This window comes from Fundulus heteroclitus, chromosome 15 (assembly GCF_011125445.2).
Source record: "Fundulus heteroclitus isolate FHET01 chromosome 15, MU-UCD_Fhet_4.1, whole genome shotgun sequence".
Taxonomy (NCBI): domain Eukaryota; kingdom Metazoa; phylum Chordata; class Actinopteri; order Cyprinodontiformes; family Fundulidae; genus Fundulus; species Fundulus heteroclitus.
This window is the reverse complement of record NC_046375.1, coordinates 11552923-11570840: the sequence shown is the minus strand read 5'-3', so window position 1 is coordinate 11570840 and position 17918 is coordinate 11552923. Positions and strand designations below refer to the sequence as shown.

At 39.6% G+C, this 17918-nt stretch overlaps 1 protein-coding gene across 4 annotated transcripts in view; it reads right to left on the bottom strand.

Annotated features, from left to right (window-relative positions):
• The window catches only part of stxbp5a (syntaxin binding protein 5a (tomosyn)), a gene marked incomplete at its 5' end in the record, with an annotated part of 148761 nt that extends 131856 nt beyond the window's left edge, over positions 1-16905 (bottom strand). For all 4 annotated transcript variants that reach the window (XM_036147391.1, XM_036147392.1, XM_036147393.1 and 1 more), the window contains 1 exon segment: positions 16808-16905. In XM_036147391.1, coding sequence (XP_036003284.1) covers positions 16808-16905 — 98 coding nt within the window.
• Between the last annotated feature and the right edge of the window lie 1013 nt (positions 16906-17918).

The following is a 17918-nucleotide window of genomic DNA, read 5'->3' as shown; positions in this document are numbered from 1 at the left end:
AAAATTAGGTCCTGCAAAACTTCTTTGTTGCAGAAATGGACTTTGACCCAGAAGTGGATGGTGAGTTCCTTCGTCTCAGTTGATTTAATATTTTCAACAAAAAATAAATAAATAAATGGAAGCAAAGGCAGATTGGCTTTGCAGTTCAATATTTCTCAGCACGTAGCAAAAATAATGATTTGAGCTTATCTGTCATGCTGGGGATACAAAAAAAAGAGAAGAAATAATGTGCATTCATCTAATTCTTTTAAGGTTATACAAATGCCATATTTTGTTTTCTTGTTCACTCCTTCATACTCCCATGTGTAGCCGAGTCAGACCCATGTCAGGGGCATGTCAGTGAAAGGAAATACATTTTGTAGAAAGCTGATTAATTCTGATACATCATTATCTTGACAACCATTTCCAAGCCGTAAATTTAATAACATTATTGAACTTCAATTCATCAGCCGTACTTTAATTGTTAGTGGTCTGAGATGACCATCTATGTGAGTTTTTACTAAACACTTGCCAGACAGAGGTTCTGGGTTCTTCAGACTACATAGGCTAGCCACTGTTGGAGAACCAATATCTTGTCTCCAGTAGATGAGCTACAGCTGCAGAAAGGATGCATGAGAAATCTACTGAAATGAGCAAAACAGCAAAGAGCACTGTAGTGTATTCTTTATGACTTGCATGAAATTAACATGAAAATGTTTGCAACATTGCAGCCATAATGTTCAGGCTCAGCCCACGCATAGAGGCACACACACAGAGACATACAAACAGATTTTTTTTTCCCCAAATACTCCAGCTGAAACAAGAAAAAGAAAATAGTTTAGCTGTATTATTTTTCCTTTGTCTAACAGTGCAAATATAGTGTATTCTCTTAGAGCCAATGCAAGACTCTAAAGGATTTTTGCTCCTGTTAAATCCTAGACAGTCAACAAACTAAAGTTTTCTCCATCAACATGCTTAGAAACCAATTAAGCACATTGCTCAACTGGCCAGCTTTGGCTTGTTGGATACAACGCTCAAAAAATGCGGCATTCAGGTTCAAGCGATGATATGCAAGTTAAACTTAAAACTGTGAAAAAACAAAAACATTTTTTTTTAATGGCTGCCAACACCTTGGTGGGGTTAAAAAAAAACAGTAGTTTTACAACCTGAGACAAGGACAATAATCTGCTGTGCTGTTTCTTTCCTCAGCCCCTCTTTTATCAAATATAACCTTACACCCCAGATTATGTGGCGATAAGCAACTCCTCAGTGTTGTTCCTCAGGATCCTCTGCATGACTTTGTACAAGGTACAGGCGTGTGTGACTATATTCCTAAAACATCGTGTGTGGAAGCTTAATACAAGTAAGGGCCATGTTAAGGTCACAGCCATCTTATGTGTCTTTAGGTTTTATAATCTGTTAGCTCTTTGACTTATTTCCCTTTGACTGAAGAGGTCAGAACTCCTATTTGTTTTTTTAATAGTTTTTATTTTTTTAATAACCTATTTTGTTTAGCAAAATTGTCAAGCACTTTGGCCGACTGACTGCTATATAAACAAATGTAACATTGACATTAATGAAATGTCACCTTGCCTTTCTACCAAACTACAAAAAATTATAAATTATAAAATTATATAAATTATATTTACATAAAAGCAAAAATACAATACAAATCCGCACAGAAAGCAAATGGGATCAGTTTATCTTGGCAGCTCAATCAAATCTGTTCTGTATACGCTGGACATTTTTGTCTGCAACACCCTGCATGTATAGTATCCCAACTTTTAAACATCCTTTTTCTGCAATGTATTAGTTTTTCACTGAATGATTTACTTCCATTATTACTGCAAAAATGCATGTAGTTCTATAACCTGCCTTTTATTTTGAGTTAGCAACAGACTTTTGAGGTCAAGGGCGATGGAAAAGTTTCCATGCACTCTAAAGGTACTCTATTGCAGACATTTTTCCTGCCATTAAAGCAATCTTGTTTTCATTCAGTCCTGTTCAGATAGTGTGACATACAGTTTCAAAAAGCACTGGTGACCCTGCAAGCAGTTCTCTCTCTCTCCTGTACTTGACATGACTAAATTCCATATATTTTTTAGACTTAAACTGTTAGAGACTCTTAGCCCTTCGGGATAGTCGGCTACAAAACTTTCTTTGTTTCAACTGATGACCTGCATGTTCAACAGATCATGACATAACAATGCCAGCATTTTCCAATAATACAGAAATGTGGTAAAGAGCTGTTTTGCTGTTTTTTGTTGTGTTTTTTTTATTATAAAAATTTGATATATGGACTGTATTTCTTTTCTGTAAATATGGATTATTTAAAGCAGTTTGCAAACAGCATTATCTTTAATTTTTTTCAGAACAAAGTGCATCAAGGCTGTTTTTGGCATCTAAACCAGATTAAGTTTAAGAATTACAGGACAAGTTTAAAATTCTGACTTAAGTGGGTCAAAAAGGTATCATTTGTTTACATGGAAATGTAGATTCTGTCAACGACTTAAAGACCAAAAATTATCAATAAATTCAACATAAGCTGTGATGTGGCAAGTAAAATGTGTAAAAAAAATCAATGTCAGAAAACATTTTCCAGACCTTACTCTGTGTGTGTGTGTATATATATATATATATATATATATATATATATATATATATATATATATATAAAAATGGGAAAAAATTTACATACTTGATATTATTTTCTTGTTATTTTCCAGACGTGGAAAATTATAAAATTCTTTTCCATTTTTTTCATAACTGTAGGACACCTTAAAACACATGCATTTGGTATGAATTGTTTTAATTACCTTTTATTTGATTATATAAGAAATACTTCTTTTCAAAGTATGATCTGTTTTAAAAAGGACGCCTTTGGCTCTGTATCATAAAAGCACTGGGGATTTCGCTAACATTCACTCCAGCAGATAACGTGATCTCATTGCAAACTGGCAGATCCTACTGCATTAGTGTTTACATTAGTAACAAAAAAAACAACTCGCACCATTTCCTCTCATGCATTTCATAATGGGTTAAAGAGAATGAATTGCACCTTCATTATATTGTTTTCATTGAGGTCGGTGAGGTGAGGAACAAAGTGCCTGAGAAGAACATTTGCCACCCTCTGGATGTCTGGGCGAGGCAGCTGAGAGAGGATAATGTTACAGAGACAAATCGAAAGAAAACATATGAAACATTAATGGGAAGAGAGCAGAGCCACCCCCCACCCCCCGATCCAGAGCAGCAGATTATCTACAGCAGCTACACAAAAATAATGAAACACAGAGTCAGAAGCAAAACAAGGGAGCGCATAGAGGAGGAAGCAAGTCCGTAAACCTTGTTAAGAGAAATCTTACCGTCCAGAAAGGGCAAAATAATTACATCCATGGGATTGTAAATTGCAGAAGCCCATTTTAAGAAACTGAAAAAGCATGGCAGGAGGAGGAAAAGCAGAAGGAACACTTCAAATTATTTCAGTACTGTTCCGGCCCAGCGGAGACCCGAAGGTCGCCTGAAAGGCAGCCAGAGAGGCAAGATGACAAAATCTTTGTGCCTCCCAGCATTCTGTAAGCCAGTCCCCTTTACAAGCACCACAGGGACTGTGGCAACCTGACAGCAGGAGTTTGACTCAACCCCACCACACTTCCACAGTCCAACAACAACAACATCATCCTGCAAAACCACAAAGTTTCAAACAGTAAAACGGAAGCTACAGCCAAGAAAGATTCTATTATAGGGTTATATCTAGATTTCTTTCGTTTCATTTTCCAATTGAGACACTTCTTTCAGTTGGGTCACCTTGAAAACAAACATTTTTTTATAGAAAAAGATCCTGGGCTGCATATAAATAACTTTCACTGACAGCAGAGTATACCACAACATGACCTGTGGATGATCCGTCAGGCAACCACAATTCCCTCACTCACGTCATGTTTACTTAAGGTAATAGAGAGAGTAACGTTCTCATGCAGCCTCAAACAAGTCGCTCTCCGTCGTGTGTCATGGGCAGAACGGTAAATGACAGTGATGTTTGTGTGAAGCAATGGATTCGCAGAATGTAAGCCGAGGCCACAGTCAAACCACTAGGCCATCAGTTCATGTCCTTTTCCGCTCCGGGCAGCTACAAAAATTCCCCAACGGTGGCTGCCGTTATGGACGATATAGACAACTGAGAATATGTTTTGATTGTCGAGAAACCGCCGTCTGAATTCTTTGTGAAGCAGCAGGGTTTGATCCTTGGGGAGTTCACCGAAGTGTCAACATAATAGGAACGTCAGGCCAACAAATGAAATCAATAGAAGGCATAGTGTTACTAGAGGGTAAAGTGCTGCATGAGAAGCCCCGAATCGATCGCTTTAAACAAATCCAATAGTGTGTAGGATACAGTACTTACTTTGAAAATTTCACTTTTGATGATAGGGGATCTCTGTGGGATAGAGGGTGAGCAGCAGTCAAAGCCTCTGGTCACAGAGCGTCTTTACATAACAGAACCATATTGATCTGCACTAATATGAGCACTAATCAATAAGGAAGAACATGGTCCAAACAAAGGGCACAAACATCGCGAAAAAAAAAAAAGGAGCTAAGTCGATCCTGTCGTAAATCACACAACACTGATGTACGGGCTTGGCAATGATGCCACGTCGCTGACGGCACAGATCTGATCCAGGATCAGGGCATCACCGCAACAACGAAGTAAACAAAAGCAGGTCACGCAGGTCATTGGAAAAAAAAAGCTCACACTGTCAAAAAAATGACTTGTAGCTCAATAAGAACATGTGTGTCTATTTAATAATCCCAGCACAATAACTTAGTTCAGTCATAATGTGAACTCTAAATGCAACACGTCAACACCCACCTGAACCCAGCGGTGGAACAATAGCTCGAATAGCAAAAGTATCAATCCCAAGCACCACTTTCTGGGGTTTCTAGACATCATTCAATAAAGTTTGTCTTTATTATCTCAAAGTGGGCTCCAGCATAAATGAAGTCAAAATTCTGGAATATACCAGCACCGACATAAAGCCCCTAATATAAAATACCAGATGGACATTTCCCTCACACCAGTCTTTCCAATACAACAATGGCAGATGTAGTCGCTGTCATTATGATCTTCTCATCAGCCATCAAAATACTTTTTGACACTTCACAAGCAAAGTTAGTTGTCAGCTGTCAACATCCTCAGGCATGACGCACAGCATCCTTGATTGATTATGGTTTTAACCCTGCACATCAACAGTATATCAGAGCCCAAAGCTACGATGACAGATTACCTTCAAACATGCTGACGTAGTCGTTACACAGTTAATACAGGTGCAGGAAGTAGCTATTTCAGATCTGGCTTGGATATGTTTGGTTAAGTGAGCTATAAACTTTTTATTACTCTTTATAACTGCTCTTACGTATTAAACTGGGAAAAAAAACTTTCCATTTGATTTTTTTCTAAAAAAATTTAGCTACAGGCTGTAAGAAAGTGGGAATTCGACAAATGATGAAGCAAATTAGACAAGTATGCGGTGCGTGCAGCATGCGCGGTTGTTCACTGCTCAAGTTAATGTTCATAAGAAGAGACAACCCACATTTGTCCACTTCCAGCTTAAAACCTGCAAATAACTGTCAATACAATTTAAGAATGGTACTCTTTACCTTCAGGTCAGACAACTTTAATCTTGGTAAGACATTCTACATAGATAAATACAGGTTCTAATAAAAATCCAGATTCCCTACAAAAGTATGTATTAGACTAATTATATATATATATATATATATATATATATATATATATATATATATATATATATATATATATATATACTCCTCTGATCTCAAATGGTGACCTCACCCAACCCACCCATTTGCTTTTGATAACCACTTTATTCTTAGCTTAATAAAAATATGTATTTACTCTTACTTGGAATCAATCGAGGTGGCGTCAGCGATTATTTTGGGCGGTAAATATGAACGTGTAAGTTTTTGTGTCTCTCCAGTGTGAGAGAAAATTGTGTATTTTCTCCACTGTGGCGCAGCAGCACTGAGGCATGTCCTCGTGTCTTCCGGGAACAATTATTGCACCGGTTGGCGACCTCTCAAGTGTTGCAGATCTCAACATAATGCACACATCTCCACCTACCTTCCACAGGCTCATTTCTGTTGTTATTCTTTCCAGAATGACGCAAAGTGAACATATATGCTGTCTGTTGCGGCAAGCATCAAGGGATCGTGAAATTAAGTCTAACTAAATAAAAATGCAATCGTTTACAGACAGCACTTAGTGCTCCACTTACAGCAGCTCTTGATGTCCCCCTTTACCATCTTTTAAGTGAACAAAAGCCCTGCATGGCCTTGTGAATTTCGATGAGTCACCGACAAAGGCAGGCCTCGTTTTTTTTGCAGGATTTTGAGCTTCTATCTGTGCGTAGGAACCTGGCCTAACATATGACTCCTCAAGGTTATGTGTTATCCAACACCAAGAAGTGGTTCGGCAAGTCAGCCATCAGCAGAGGAAAAAAAAAAAAAAAAGCAGGGAAGAACAGCAGATAAAATGTGCAAGCATATTAAGAAGCGACGTGGCAGCAGAGTTTTAATCATTCTGAAGCTTCATCTCATTTGCTGCTTTTTAAGGGAAAAAGAATGAGACGGAAACACATGGTGAGGGGGCACAGCGTGGCGCAGCGGTAGAGGGAGCACAGCATATACAGAAGATATTCATCCTTGAAGCAGCTGTACGGGGTTCGACTCCCAACAGCTTGACCTTTTAATGCATGTCTTCCCCCTCCCGTCGGATCACCGTGAATAAAGGTTTCTACTGCCAGATAATCCTAAAAAAAAAAAAAAAGGAAAAAAAAAATAAATAAAAAACATTGCACATGCTGGATGGAAGACTGGAGCATTCTGGAGCTAATGCTGCAAAATTTGTTTACCAGGTCTAAAGCACTACAAAACAGAAGATCTTGAGTACCTTTAGAGTGCAAAAAGATGAAACCAGAGTACACAAGGGGTCTTTGATTAGCCGTACTTCACTTCAGACACACATCCCGTGTTCCATTAATGGTGCAAAGCACATGTGCACTGAACTGGCATGAAACCCAAGGACAGACATCACGTTATATCATGTTGATTTTCACTTGGACCCCCCCGCCCCCACCACCACCACCACATTCAGCCACTCTTTGCACTCATACCCACTAAAACTAACAGTGGTTTTAATAAGGTAACTTAAAATCAAGCTGTTCTTGGTCCTTGCTCTTTGTTCCACTTTTGGAAACAAAAATTAAGTCAGCTTGGGTGAAACAGTAAGGCCTTCTTCGCAATTTTTTTAGACCCCTCTGTCCCACTAGGTCAAGGGTGCCCATGTCTAATCCTTCAGGACTACCATCCTGCAACTTTTAGATGCATCCCTTCGCCGACACACCTGAATCAAATGGCTGAATTTCCTCATCTGCGAATCATTCAGCTCTGCAGAGGCCTAAGCCGCTCGGTCACGTTATGCAACTGTCATGCACTGGTAAGGCATAAACAATGAAAATGCTGTGGAAAATTGGCTGGTGATTGGAATCAGATAGTTTTCATATTCCAGTCCTGGAAGTCCGATGCAACTGTTATACGCGCCTCTGCTTGAACATAGCCGGGTTAAATATTCAGGTCTAAAGAACTTACCTACATACTGAGGAGGTTATTCAGCCATTTGATTCCAGTGTGTTGGACCAGGGACAGATTTAAAAATTCCAGGACACCAGACCTCAAGGACCAGAAGACCAGTGTTCTGCAGCATGTCAAGTGAGTTGAATCTGTCTGCTGCGACAGCTGTCTCCTAATTTTTGTGTTATTCTTCTCAGTTTGTTCTTCTTGCCGATGAAATACCTTGGTGTCCCTTTTGTTTAAAGCCGGGTTGCAGTTTTTTGGGCTTGTTTCTGAAAGTGAAGTCGCTTGTTTGGGCTCTAAACTATGTGACACTGCCACATTACAGACACCAGCTGAAATATCCCTCCACCTCATAACTGAAAGGTGAAAAAACTAATATTTTTTTTTCCACTTTTACCCGATGTTTTGGAACATCCAACAGCCATGCACGTGGGTATTGTTGCTTCAACAATAGCTCTCGCCAATTTCAATGGTGAGGTCCTCTCGAAATCTGAAATAATTGTTGTTGATCGCAGCTGTGTACAACAGTTCCTATTGAATTAGCTTGTAGAGCGCAGTGCCTCTCCGCTAAGAAACGTCACAGGATGTGATGTCAGGCGGCCATTATTGCCCATATTTGGGCAATAATGGCCGCCCCCAGTATCAGTGATCACAACGACGATTTATGTTTTTATTTCTTTACTGATTAACGCTAAATTCATCAAATCACCACAAACGTATTAGTTTTAGGTATAGATAATGATCCACTGATTTTTCCTTGTTGACTGGACTTTCCAGTCAACAAATCGTCTCCTGTTTCACCGTCTCCTCGTGATCGGTTCGACGCCACATTGTGGTATCACTGACTAATCGCGTCACGTAATAACGCAAGACCTGAGCTGTGAGCAATTCAAATTCATGCTCGGATATCCAGAGTCTCGACCGCCGTGCCGGTCTTAATCTTAATTCTATGAAGTATGTTTAAAATTTCGGACTCTAAAAAAATTATTTTGGTCTCCAAAAGGGGGGTGCCGATGCCCCCCTGCCTGTATCCGCCACGGATTTTTATGTAGGTGTTGTCGTCGTCAGACTGTTTAGAATCACCGCTGAACTGGATTAATTAACTGCTGCGACATCAAAGGCATCTCCAATGGTTTGTTTGCAACTGGAGTTACCCTAGCAACCACACACCATTTCCTGTTTGCACATCTGTATCGAGACTTCAAAGTAAAAGCATACACAGAAATGTATAACCATTGCAGTTTGTGTGAATGAAATTAGATTACAAGTGCCCTGCATGCTAATTCTGCATGCCAATGTTTTCGCCTTCTTAGAACTTCACTGCTCTATATGTTCTCACTTGATGTATATTTTAGTGGCTAACACGCTAAAGCTCTCAAAGAGGGCTGAAGACATTGAGATGAAAGAAAGGAAGGAATGGAGTCAGGAAAATGTGGGTTGATGGTAATCAACATCTTTATTGCAAGGCAGCAAAAACTTTGCAATTATGTATTTACCTGATACTGGGTTGCCCTGTAATGTGGCCTACTCCTACATGCAGAAAAGTGACAGTTTAAGTTGAGGGGTAGGAAAGCCATGCTAAGTTCATAATGCAAACCAGCGCACAGACACTCGTTATTGCAGTGGGTCCTACGATGGGACATCTAGAAGAATACTATAACAATGAAGAATCAAAAGTTACAAGACTGACTGACAAAGAAATCCGTGGCAATGCAGACATGAATCTGTGAACAACTGATCTGAGACAACCAACTACTCCTAAGTCTGAAGATGCAGCAGATTTGCAAAGAGAAGGAAAAGAGCCACCGACACTTGCCATTACACTGCAAATCCATTATTATAATTTTAACTCTTATAATAAAGTGATTTTTTTTTCCACACAGAATTGCTAAAAACAAAACACACACACACACACACACACAACTACAAGAACAACAACAACAGACACCACAGAAGCAAAGTACTTCATAAAGCAGGCGTGAATGTCCATTAGAAATCATCTAGGACAGAATCCTATGCATCCATGTTTAAGGACACCTTCTTGGTTGATATTCCACAGGGAACATTTCTTGCTCTAGCACCAAAATATTTTCCTATTCTGTAGTCCAGTCAGGGAGCTCACAGCTCAGGGAGGTTTTCTTGTAACTGCAGGAGCAAAAAAAAAAAAAAAAAAGGATCGAATGGCAGCACAGATACTGAGTGAATCAGAAGAAAGATTAATGATAAAGATATGTCACAGTCAATCTTTGCTGCAGCCAGAAGCTTCACAGGGCTACTATCACACGCAGCAGTTATTGCAGAAGCCTGCGCGTGTCCGAAGATAACGGCAAACATGTTTTCCAGCAACATCTACGTACACGCGAAGCATTCATGCATTGCTTTCCTGCAAACTCATTAACATTTGTGCGACTAATGCGTCCGCATAAGGACAAATTGATGTTGTGTCTACCAGCTCTGAAATAATATCAGGGTGAGTTAAGTGCGTGAGTTGCTCACATTTGGGTGCGTGAGAGAGCTATGATGTCTTGCGTCTGTCGATGAGATAATCGGGCAGAGCACAGACTGACAATTTGATCTATTGATCTGCATCTCTCTGGCTCCCTGGGAGCCTATGAGTTATGATGCTGCCAGTTCTTCTGACCACCACCAGTAGGGAGAGGAGCTAACAATATTGTAGCAAACAGCTGCAGACCACCGGGGGAACATAAATACGCCTTCATGTAAACACGGATACAAAAAATAATGTCTCTGACCAAAAGATTGGAAATTCAGCATATCTTCTAATAAAAAGAACAAAATACAAAACTAAGAAGCATAATCATTTTCTATCATAATCTGCAGAAAAGAAGTACTAGTTTCCTATGTTTCATGAGCTGACTGAATTTATTGAGGTCTTACTAAACAATGACAGTAAGAGGCTTTGGACTGCATACAGCAGGGATATAGAACCAGCGCTTGGCATAGGTTGGATTAAAATTCTTATTGTATGATTATTTAGAATAAAAATACCAAATTCACGTTTTTTTTTTTTCTAAAAAATATGCAATATGCTTTTTGCTCCACTGCCATTTACAACTTTGCACCGGAAATCTAAGAAGCCAATATCAGCTAGTATATTTGCCATGATCTCTTCTCTAGTAGCGGCCCTTAATTTTGCATCTTTACAGAGCCGCTACTCATATCTTGCCACATGCACTTTTGAAATGCTGTTATCTTAGTAAGTGTGATAGGTGGCCCTCCTTTAGTTTCCAACTGCAAGTAGTTCAAATTGTTTTTCTTACATGCAAAATTAAAGTTTAGAAGCCTGATATTAGCCAGCTGACTGGCAAAAACAAGTCAGCAAACGGCAGCAAACTATGCTCCATACAGGCTCTAGAAAGCTCTGGTCATTCTGGCACGCTGTCTGGCATCTAATCAATTGCAGTTCAAACTGTGGGGACAATACGATGGAAAATTTCTACTTTAGTATGTCTCTATACCGGTTACCGTCCAATGCTTCACCAAGGCACTCTCTGCAAGACCGGTTTTGAGATATTTTCTTGTAAGCGGATTTTGCTTGGGTAATGCGACACCTCCATTACCTCCCTTCCTCTTTTATGCAAGGCATTCATGTTTTGGGATATGCTTGTCCATGCACAAACTACATTACGTATCAAACTGAGCCTTCAGTATTCCATCTATATCAACTTCAACAAACTGCAATGCTCAAAAAGTGACCTTGCAGTCTCAGTTGTACTGATTTGATGCATTTCTGGCACAAACTGGCATTTGGTACAAAATGGAAAAGCAGCAAGGAAGAGTTGGTACATTGGTTTGTTTCCACAGGCCTCTGTGCCTCTGAACAAAAAATAATAATAATAATCATCATTACAAATATCAAATAAACCACTAAACCATTAAATGTATTGCCAAACATAAATTGTAGTGTTGAAATACTACTGAAACAACTCTTCTTCTGGTCCCACTTAATGTGAAGCGTTAAATCTGCTCTATTGTGACACCAGCTGTTGCAAAAGTAGAAATGCAGCAAGTGGTGTGCATCTGAACAGCAGCAGCATTTTCTTGAACTCATTGCTCAATCGTAACTCAAAGGGCAAAAACACACAAAAAGAGAAAAATATTAGCCTTACAAGAACAACATATACAGTTTGTTATATTTTGAGTTATGGGTAAAACTGGCTCATATTTTTAAAACTTCTCAGCAAAAATACTGAAAAATCTGAAGTCACAAAGTAGAGTTGGGTCAGTTAATAAACCAGTGGTGATTACATTGGGATTTCACATTGAAAAATCAATTTAATGAATGTCACTGTCATCAAGTTTCAAAGGGCTGTAGAAGTGTTGCGGTTCTACAGCCAATTTTAGCTAGTTAACATAACATTAGGAATCAGCTGTCCAAAGCTTTATTGAGCTGTATTCAGTAGGTTATTTTAAAAACAGTTTATCAACATAATGTTTTCTTTTCCTTTCTGCTTTGCATTGTGAACTGGTTGTTTTAAGCACGTTAGTTGTTATGATAATTTGACATTAAAGAGGCCTAGTCATGTACTATAACTTTATGAATTTCTCTGCCAGTAGCTCACTCTGGTTGTAGCTCGCAAAGGTCTTCAGATCAAATTACTGCGGATCAAATATTTTATTTCAATGTTTTATGCTTTGTTTTTGCTCTATTTGTCAGTAAACACTAGGGGTGGACAATTAATTGCTTTTGCAATATAAACCCATTTTTATTTTTAACACATTTCTGCAATTTTTGGCTATGTAACAATTGATGGAAAAGACATGTCCTTTAGTGATATGTGTAAAGGGGGTTTTCCTCCATGTGGAAGGGAAGAGAATTGCAGCAGTGAGATAATCTAATTTTATTATTTGTTTTAGACTTTATATAATCACACTTTTTACCAGAAACTTTCAGAAATTTCACCACAGCATTAGGTACCGGTCAGTTTAATGCATGGACTTGTTTGCTGGTTACACTTTATGTTCAACAAGGATTAATGTCCAGCTCAACAAGCTGTTCTCTTGAAAAATAATAATATTCTGATTAATAAAAACTGTTAAATGTCTTGTTTTGAATAGTCCTTGTTTACAAACATCTATCTACAGGCCATTTTTGTTGCTTGTGGTTAATGCAGAGAAAAGTCTGAATTAAATCGCAATTATGATTATGGCTGAAATAAATCGCAATATTGATTTTTGGCAAAAATCGTACATCCCTAGTAAACAATGCGCTTTTGCATGTATGTACCATTTGTGGGGGGGTGGTGGTACTAAGAGCCCTTTGGTTATTAATTCCTGATGATCAGGTGTTGGCCCAACATGGTCATTTTGATTATAATACTGTCAATAATTGCCACCATCAGTACTTATTCATAGTTATTCATTGGCAAACTAAACCTAATGTTGCACAGCAGTGGCAATATTGCCATAAAAATGCAAGAAGGTAAATACTTTTTCACAGCAATGTAAATTAAATCAGAACACAGAAAAAAAAAGAAATTCAGAATATAAACTATCTCCCCTAAAATATTAAGATCAAACACAGATTCAGCTTTGTGTATACAGTAAGTGGAGTGGTAATTAAATACGCTCAATTAGAAGCAGTGATGCACCAATCAATCAGCCAGTTGCCTTAATCAGGATCTGGCCAGTGATCGGCAGGTCAAACACTGAAAGAAATCGATAAATGTATCCGCTTCATTTAATGCATCAGTAATGAAATCCACTGCCTCGTTTGGACCGTAAACGTATTTCCAAACAGCTTGTTTTTAATGCACTTTGTTTTAGTGGTGAAAAAAAAAATCATAATTTAAAAAAAAAGGTTTAGAAACTTGATTTCAATGGAAATAAACAGGTACATTCTTTTAGCTAATATATTGATTTTTGTTAAATGGACCCTATATATATATATATATATATATATATATATATATATATATAATATATATATATATATATATATATATATATATATATATATATATATATATATATATATATATATATATATATATATATATATATATTTGACCCAAAAGATTATGTGATTTAGTCCTGTCTGGTGCAGTCTACTAAATAGAGTAGAATACATGGACTAATTGCATAAATGTTGCTTTATTAGAGAAGGAAATGCTTGACAAAATGTAAACAATGCATCCCCATTATTCTGCAGAGCTTTTAGATGGGCTACTGCCTTCTGGGTAATGAAGTCGGACCAAGCAAGTAATGTATGTCGATAGCTGGTCTTTAATGTTCTTTGTAATTAAGTTACATTTAATCTGTTTTAATAATCTGGCTAATCTCAAAACAGAATCCGTATTATTTACTAGAGTTCTGTTAATTTTGGTTAAACTACAATAAATAAGAAAGCTGATCAGATGGCTCCTTTTTGAGTTTTTTTTTTTGCTAACTTGCCGTAGCATCACCACGTTGCACTGAAGCACACCGCGTTCCTGCTCCTTTTTTCACCCTCCAATTACACAGTTAAATTGGCGCATAGCTAATATGAGTTGACTGCTTGTGCAGCAGAACCTGTTTTCCAAGACTCATGACTTCTTTTCACCGCAGATATATTGTGCAGAAAACAATTGACTCTGCGTGTGCACAGGAGGGAGAGAGTGATAAAGTTTGTGTATGCAGTTCGGTATATCTGACTCAGTGCATTACCACACAGATCAATAAGGATTCTATTCTTAGCCATTAGCTCTTGAAAAAGGGATAGCCTGCCTCCCCAATCCCCTTCCCCCCTACTCTCTGCTCTCCCACTTCTCTTGGCCTGAGCTTAACCCAAGTTCTCTTGTTGACCAAAGTTTGTTTTTGTTTTTTCCAGCTGGAGGATGAAGGACGAAGCAGATGCAGAAGCGAGCATCAAACACGGGACCATTCTATGGAGGAGCCACAAAGCTCCCAGTCGGCTCTGTGGTGAAAATGTATCAGGCCTCTCCTCAGAGGGTACACATTGGCTGCTCCTGTAATTCTCAGCTCTCTGCTGCACTGCCAGGCTAAGTCCTCTGATCTGCACTTCGTGTAAACGCTCCAAAGGGAGAACGGTGCGACCAAGTGTCCGGGAGGTCGCCCAGGCAAACAAATGCACATAAAGCACGGGATTCCCCGGAGGGGGATGCAACCAGGCAAAGCTACGACACATCTAATAAAGCATACAGCGGCGCAAAACTTATGAGTCGTGAAGCCTCCATTACACCCCTTCTTCAATGTCACGTGGCATAAGATGAAAAGTCGGGGCTGACTAAACATCAGAATAACAGAGGAGGACGAGCATCAAGGAAGAGATACACGATTCGCGTTTCACCTTTGTCTGACTCTGATAAAACTCTATCTGATCCACATCAGTCAAACGGGAGAGATTCCTCCGTCCGTTCGATTTCAAAGTAACCTCTTTCCCCAGCGGGATCCCAACTGAGGATAATCTGGAGGGAGGATGCATTTTGATCTCTGAGCTGATTGGTGCCAGCCTTCTTGGTTGCAGCCTTTTTTTTTTTTTTTGCTTATCCTGGGGAGCAATGCAGCAGCACATAAGAGATAAGCCCCATTAAGTCTGTATGCTCCAGTTCCTGCAGATGCACCAGCACACCTTCAACTAGAGGAGGGATTTTGTCGCCTGTCGACTAATACGCGGGAATCTGCTCTGGTTAGGTTATGATTTTTGAGCTAAAACTGTGATTCCAGAGAGAGAATCTTTGCTACATTGATCCACCAGTTTGCCGCACCGGTGAGGACTGAGTCACAAGCACGCGCTATCAGCAGGTAGGAAAGGAGAGACAACAAGGCGGACGTCTCTTCATCACACTGTAATGAGCTGGCAAGGGTTGTTGGACAGGCAGAGGAACACATGGAGGAGCTGTAAAGGCGGCCTCACACAGGCGCGCTCGCGGGCGTTCTCTGAAGCTATATGACTCCCCGCGGTGTCATTTCATCGCAAGCTGTTGTTCCTGCTTGCGTAAATGTCCTCATATTGCAAGACAGCGGTGCACTTGTAGTGATTCACTGGACATTGTCGATGGGAGTCGGTCATTTCAAATAAGCAACAAATTGTTCAACAATGGTTAAAACGTCATCAGTAGAAGGTGAAAGAAAAAAAATAGTGCTGCAGAGTTGGGGTAATTATTAACATACGGTTTCATCATTATCGTGCCATATGACTTTCTGGAATTCAGACTTGGCATGAATGGAGTGCAGACTTACAATCCCTCACATCACCGAGAGTCAAAAGTGCATTAGGTGCTTAACAGAGGCCATCAACCAAAGGCATCAAAAACGGGCAACACAATACTATAATCCAGACAAACGATTGTTTTACTTCTTTATCTTGATCACATTTTGTCCTGTTGCAGCCATAAATGTGAAAATATTTTTTATGGGTTTTATGTAGTTGTCCAACACAAAGTGGTGCATAGTTGAAATGTGGAAGGAAAATTATAACTAATACAAGGAAGCATTAAAAAGGTCCCAATTAAAGTTGGCCACAACCCATGCAGAGGACATTTCAAACATGTGGAAGAAGGTGTTCTGGTCAGATTAGACCAAAATGTAGCTTCTGGGTCTACATGCAAAACTCCATAAGCGGCGAAAAATATAACCCCGCAAATTTTCCCCCGTTTTAAAACATGGATGGTGGCCGCATCACGCTTTTTCTTCAGCAGGAACAAGGAAGCTGGCCAGAACCGATTCTAACAACTGGAACCGTATGGATTCCATTTACGATTTTTAGCATTTTAGTTACGCACTACTTTGTGTTGCTCTACTAGTTAAAATCCCAAATGAAAAATACACAGACGTTGGTGGTGGCAACATGAAACAATATGGAAAAGTTTAAACGTGTACGAATACAGCTGTTGGGCGGTTATGTATGGAAAAACAATCCAAGTTACACGGACTTGGTTTAGAATGAGGGAAAAACAGCATACAGCCCAAGCGGGAAAATAAAAAAAAAATTGATCTTCAGAAAGTCTTAGAAACTGCTGCTCAAGACCACTTCAGAAGTTACCAGAAAGGCTCATTCCAAGAAAGCAATGTACAAGAAGAAAGGAGAGACTGCAGAAGACTGTTGTTTGGTCCTGTCCATCAGCATCAGACCAATGGCAGCTCAGATTTTAGCTCACTTACCTGCTGCCGCCTCAGGGCACAGCTTTCTGCAACAGCTCAAAGGAAAATGAAAGGATACAATCTGAGAGCTCCATTCTGGGTACCAATGGCCAGGATCTTCTGCACGGGGTCAAAAGCCATTGAGGACGGCTGATAGGGGAAGCCATGACGGACAGTCTGGTGTGATAAGCAGGTAGAAGATGGAGAGGGAGGGAGAAAAAAGAAAAAGAAAAAAAAAGGTGAGATTTCATAACCCAACATTTCAATTTGCATTTCACAGCGGGGGTGTCGTTTTGTCAGAGGATGTCACACACCTGATTTCGGTAAACAAATAGCCCAGATGGATATGGATGGCTGTTATGAAACTGAAAAATTAAGCTTGAAATTGCAAAGATGAGAGAGAACAGGACGAGGGAAGGGAACAAATTATATTCCTCTGTCTGGGTTTGTCTTTGCTAAAAGGCTGGCATCCTGGCCTCCTTTTCTAGTCACAGGCCTATTTTCAGATGTCTTCTCCCTCATTTCTCGTTTTATGTTGTTGTCCTTTCTCTCTCGCCGCCTCCCACATAAAGTCGTGATTACACTGAAGTCCGGAAATAAAATACATCAATAAAGTGCATTTGCTTATGATCTGGTCCCCTCGCAGGCTTGTATGACACCCTTTTTTTTCTTTCTTTTTTTAAAGTGATCCTCAGTTGGTGCATGTTTGACTGGTTTTATGGCAGTCAGTCATCGGCGGGCCCCTGGATTTGTTTGCTTAACGGCAGACGGCTAAAGCGTGTTACATAAGGAGGACTCAGTGCAGCAGAGACACCTGCTTCTCTTGCAGAGAGACATTACAGACAGTTCTGGTCTAGGCAGACAGGAAAGGTGCAAGAGGGAGTGTGAAGTTGCATTTGAAGATGCTTCAATCAGATGTCAGGCTGTTATTTTTTTTTCAGAGGGGGGGGTGCATAAAACTGCTGGGTCTACAGAACATCTTGAGCAACCTGGTTTGTCATGCGTGTTGATATTATTCTAACTATACATTTATATATCTTCTGCTGATCAGCAACAGACCCTACTGACGCTGATTTAATCAGAGAGAACAGCATTCACCCGACTTCCAGGAACATTCAGAATCTCCATCGTCCAAATTCCGACCCATTGCTCATCAGGGGCAACACGTTTAGCACAGCTACGTTGTGGCG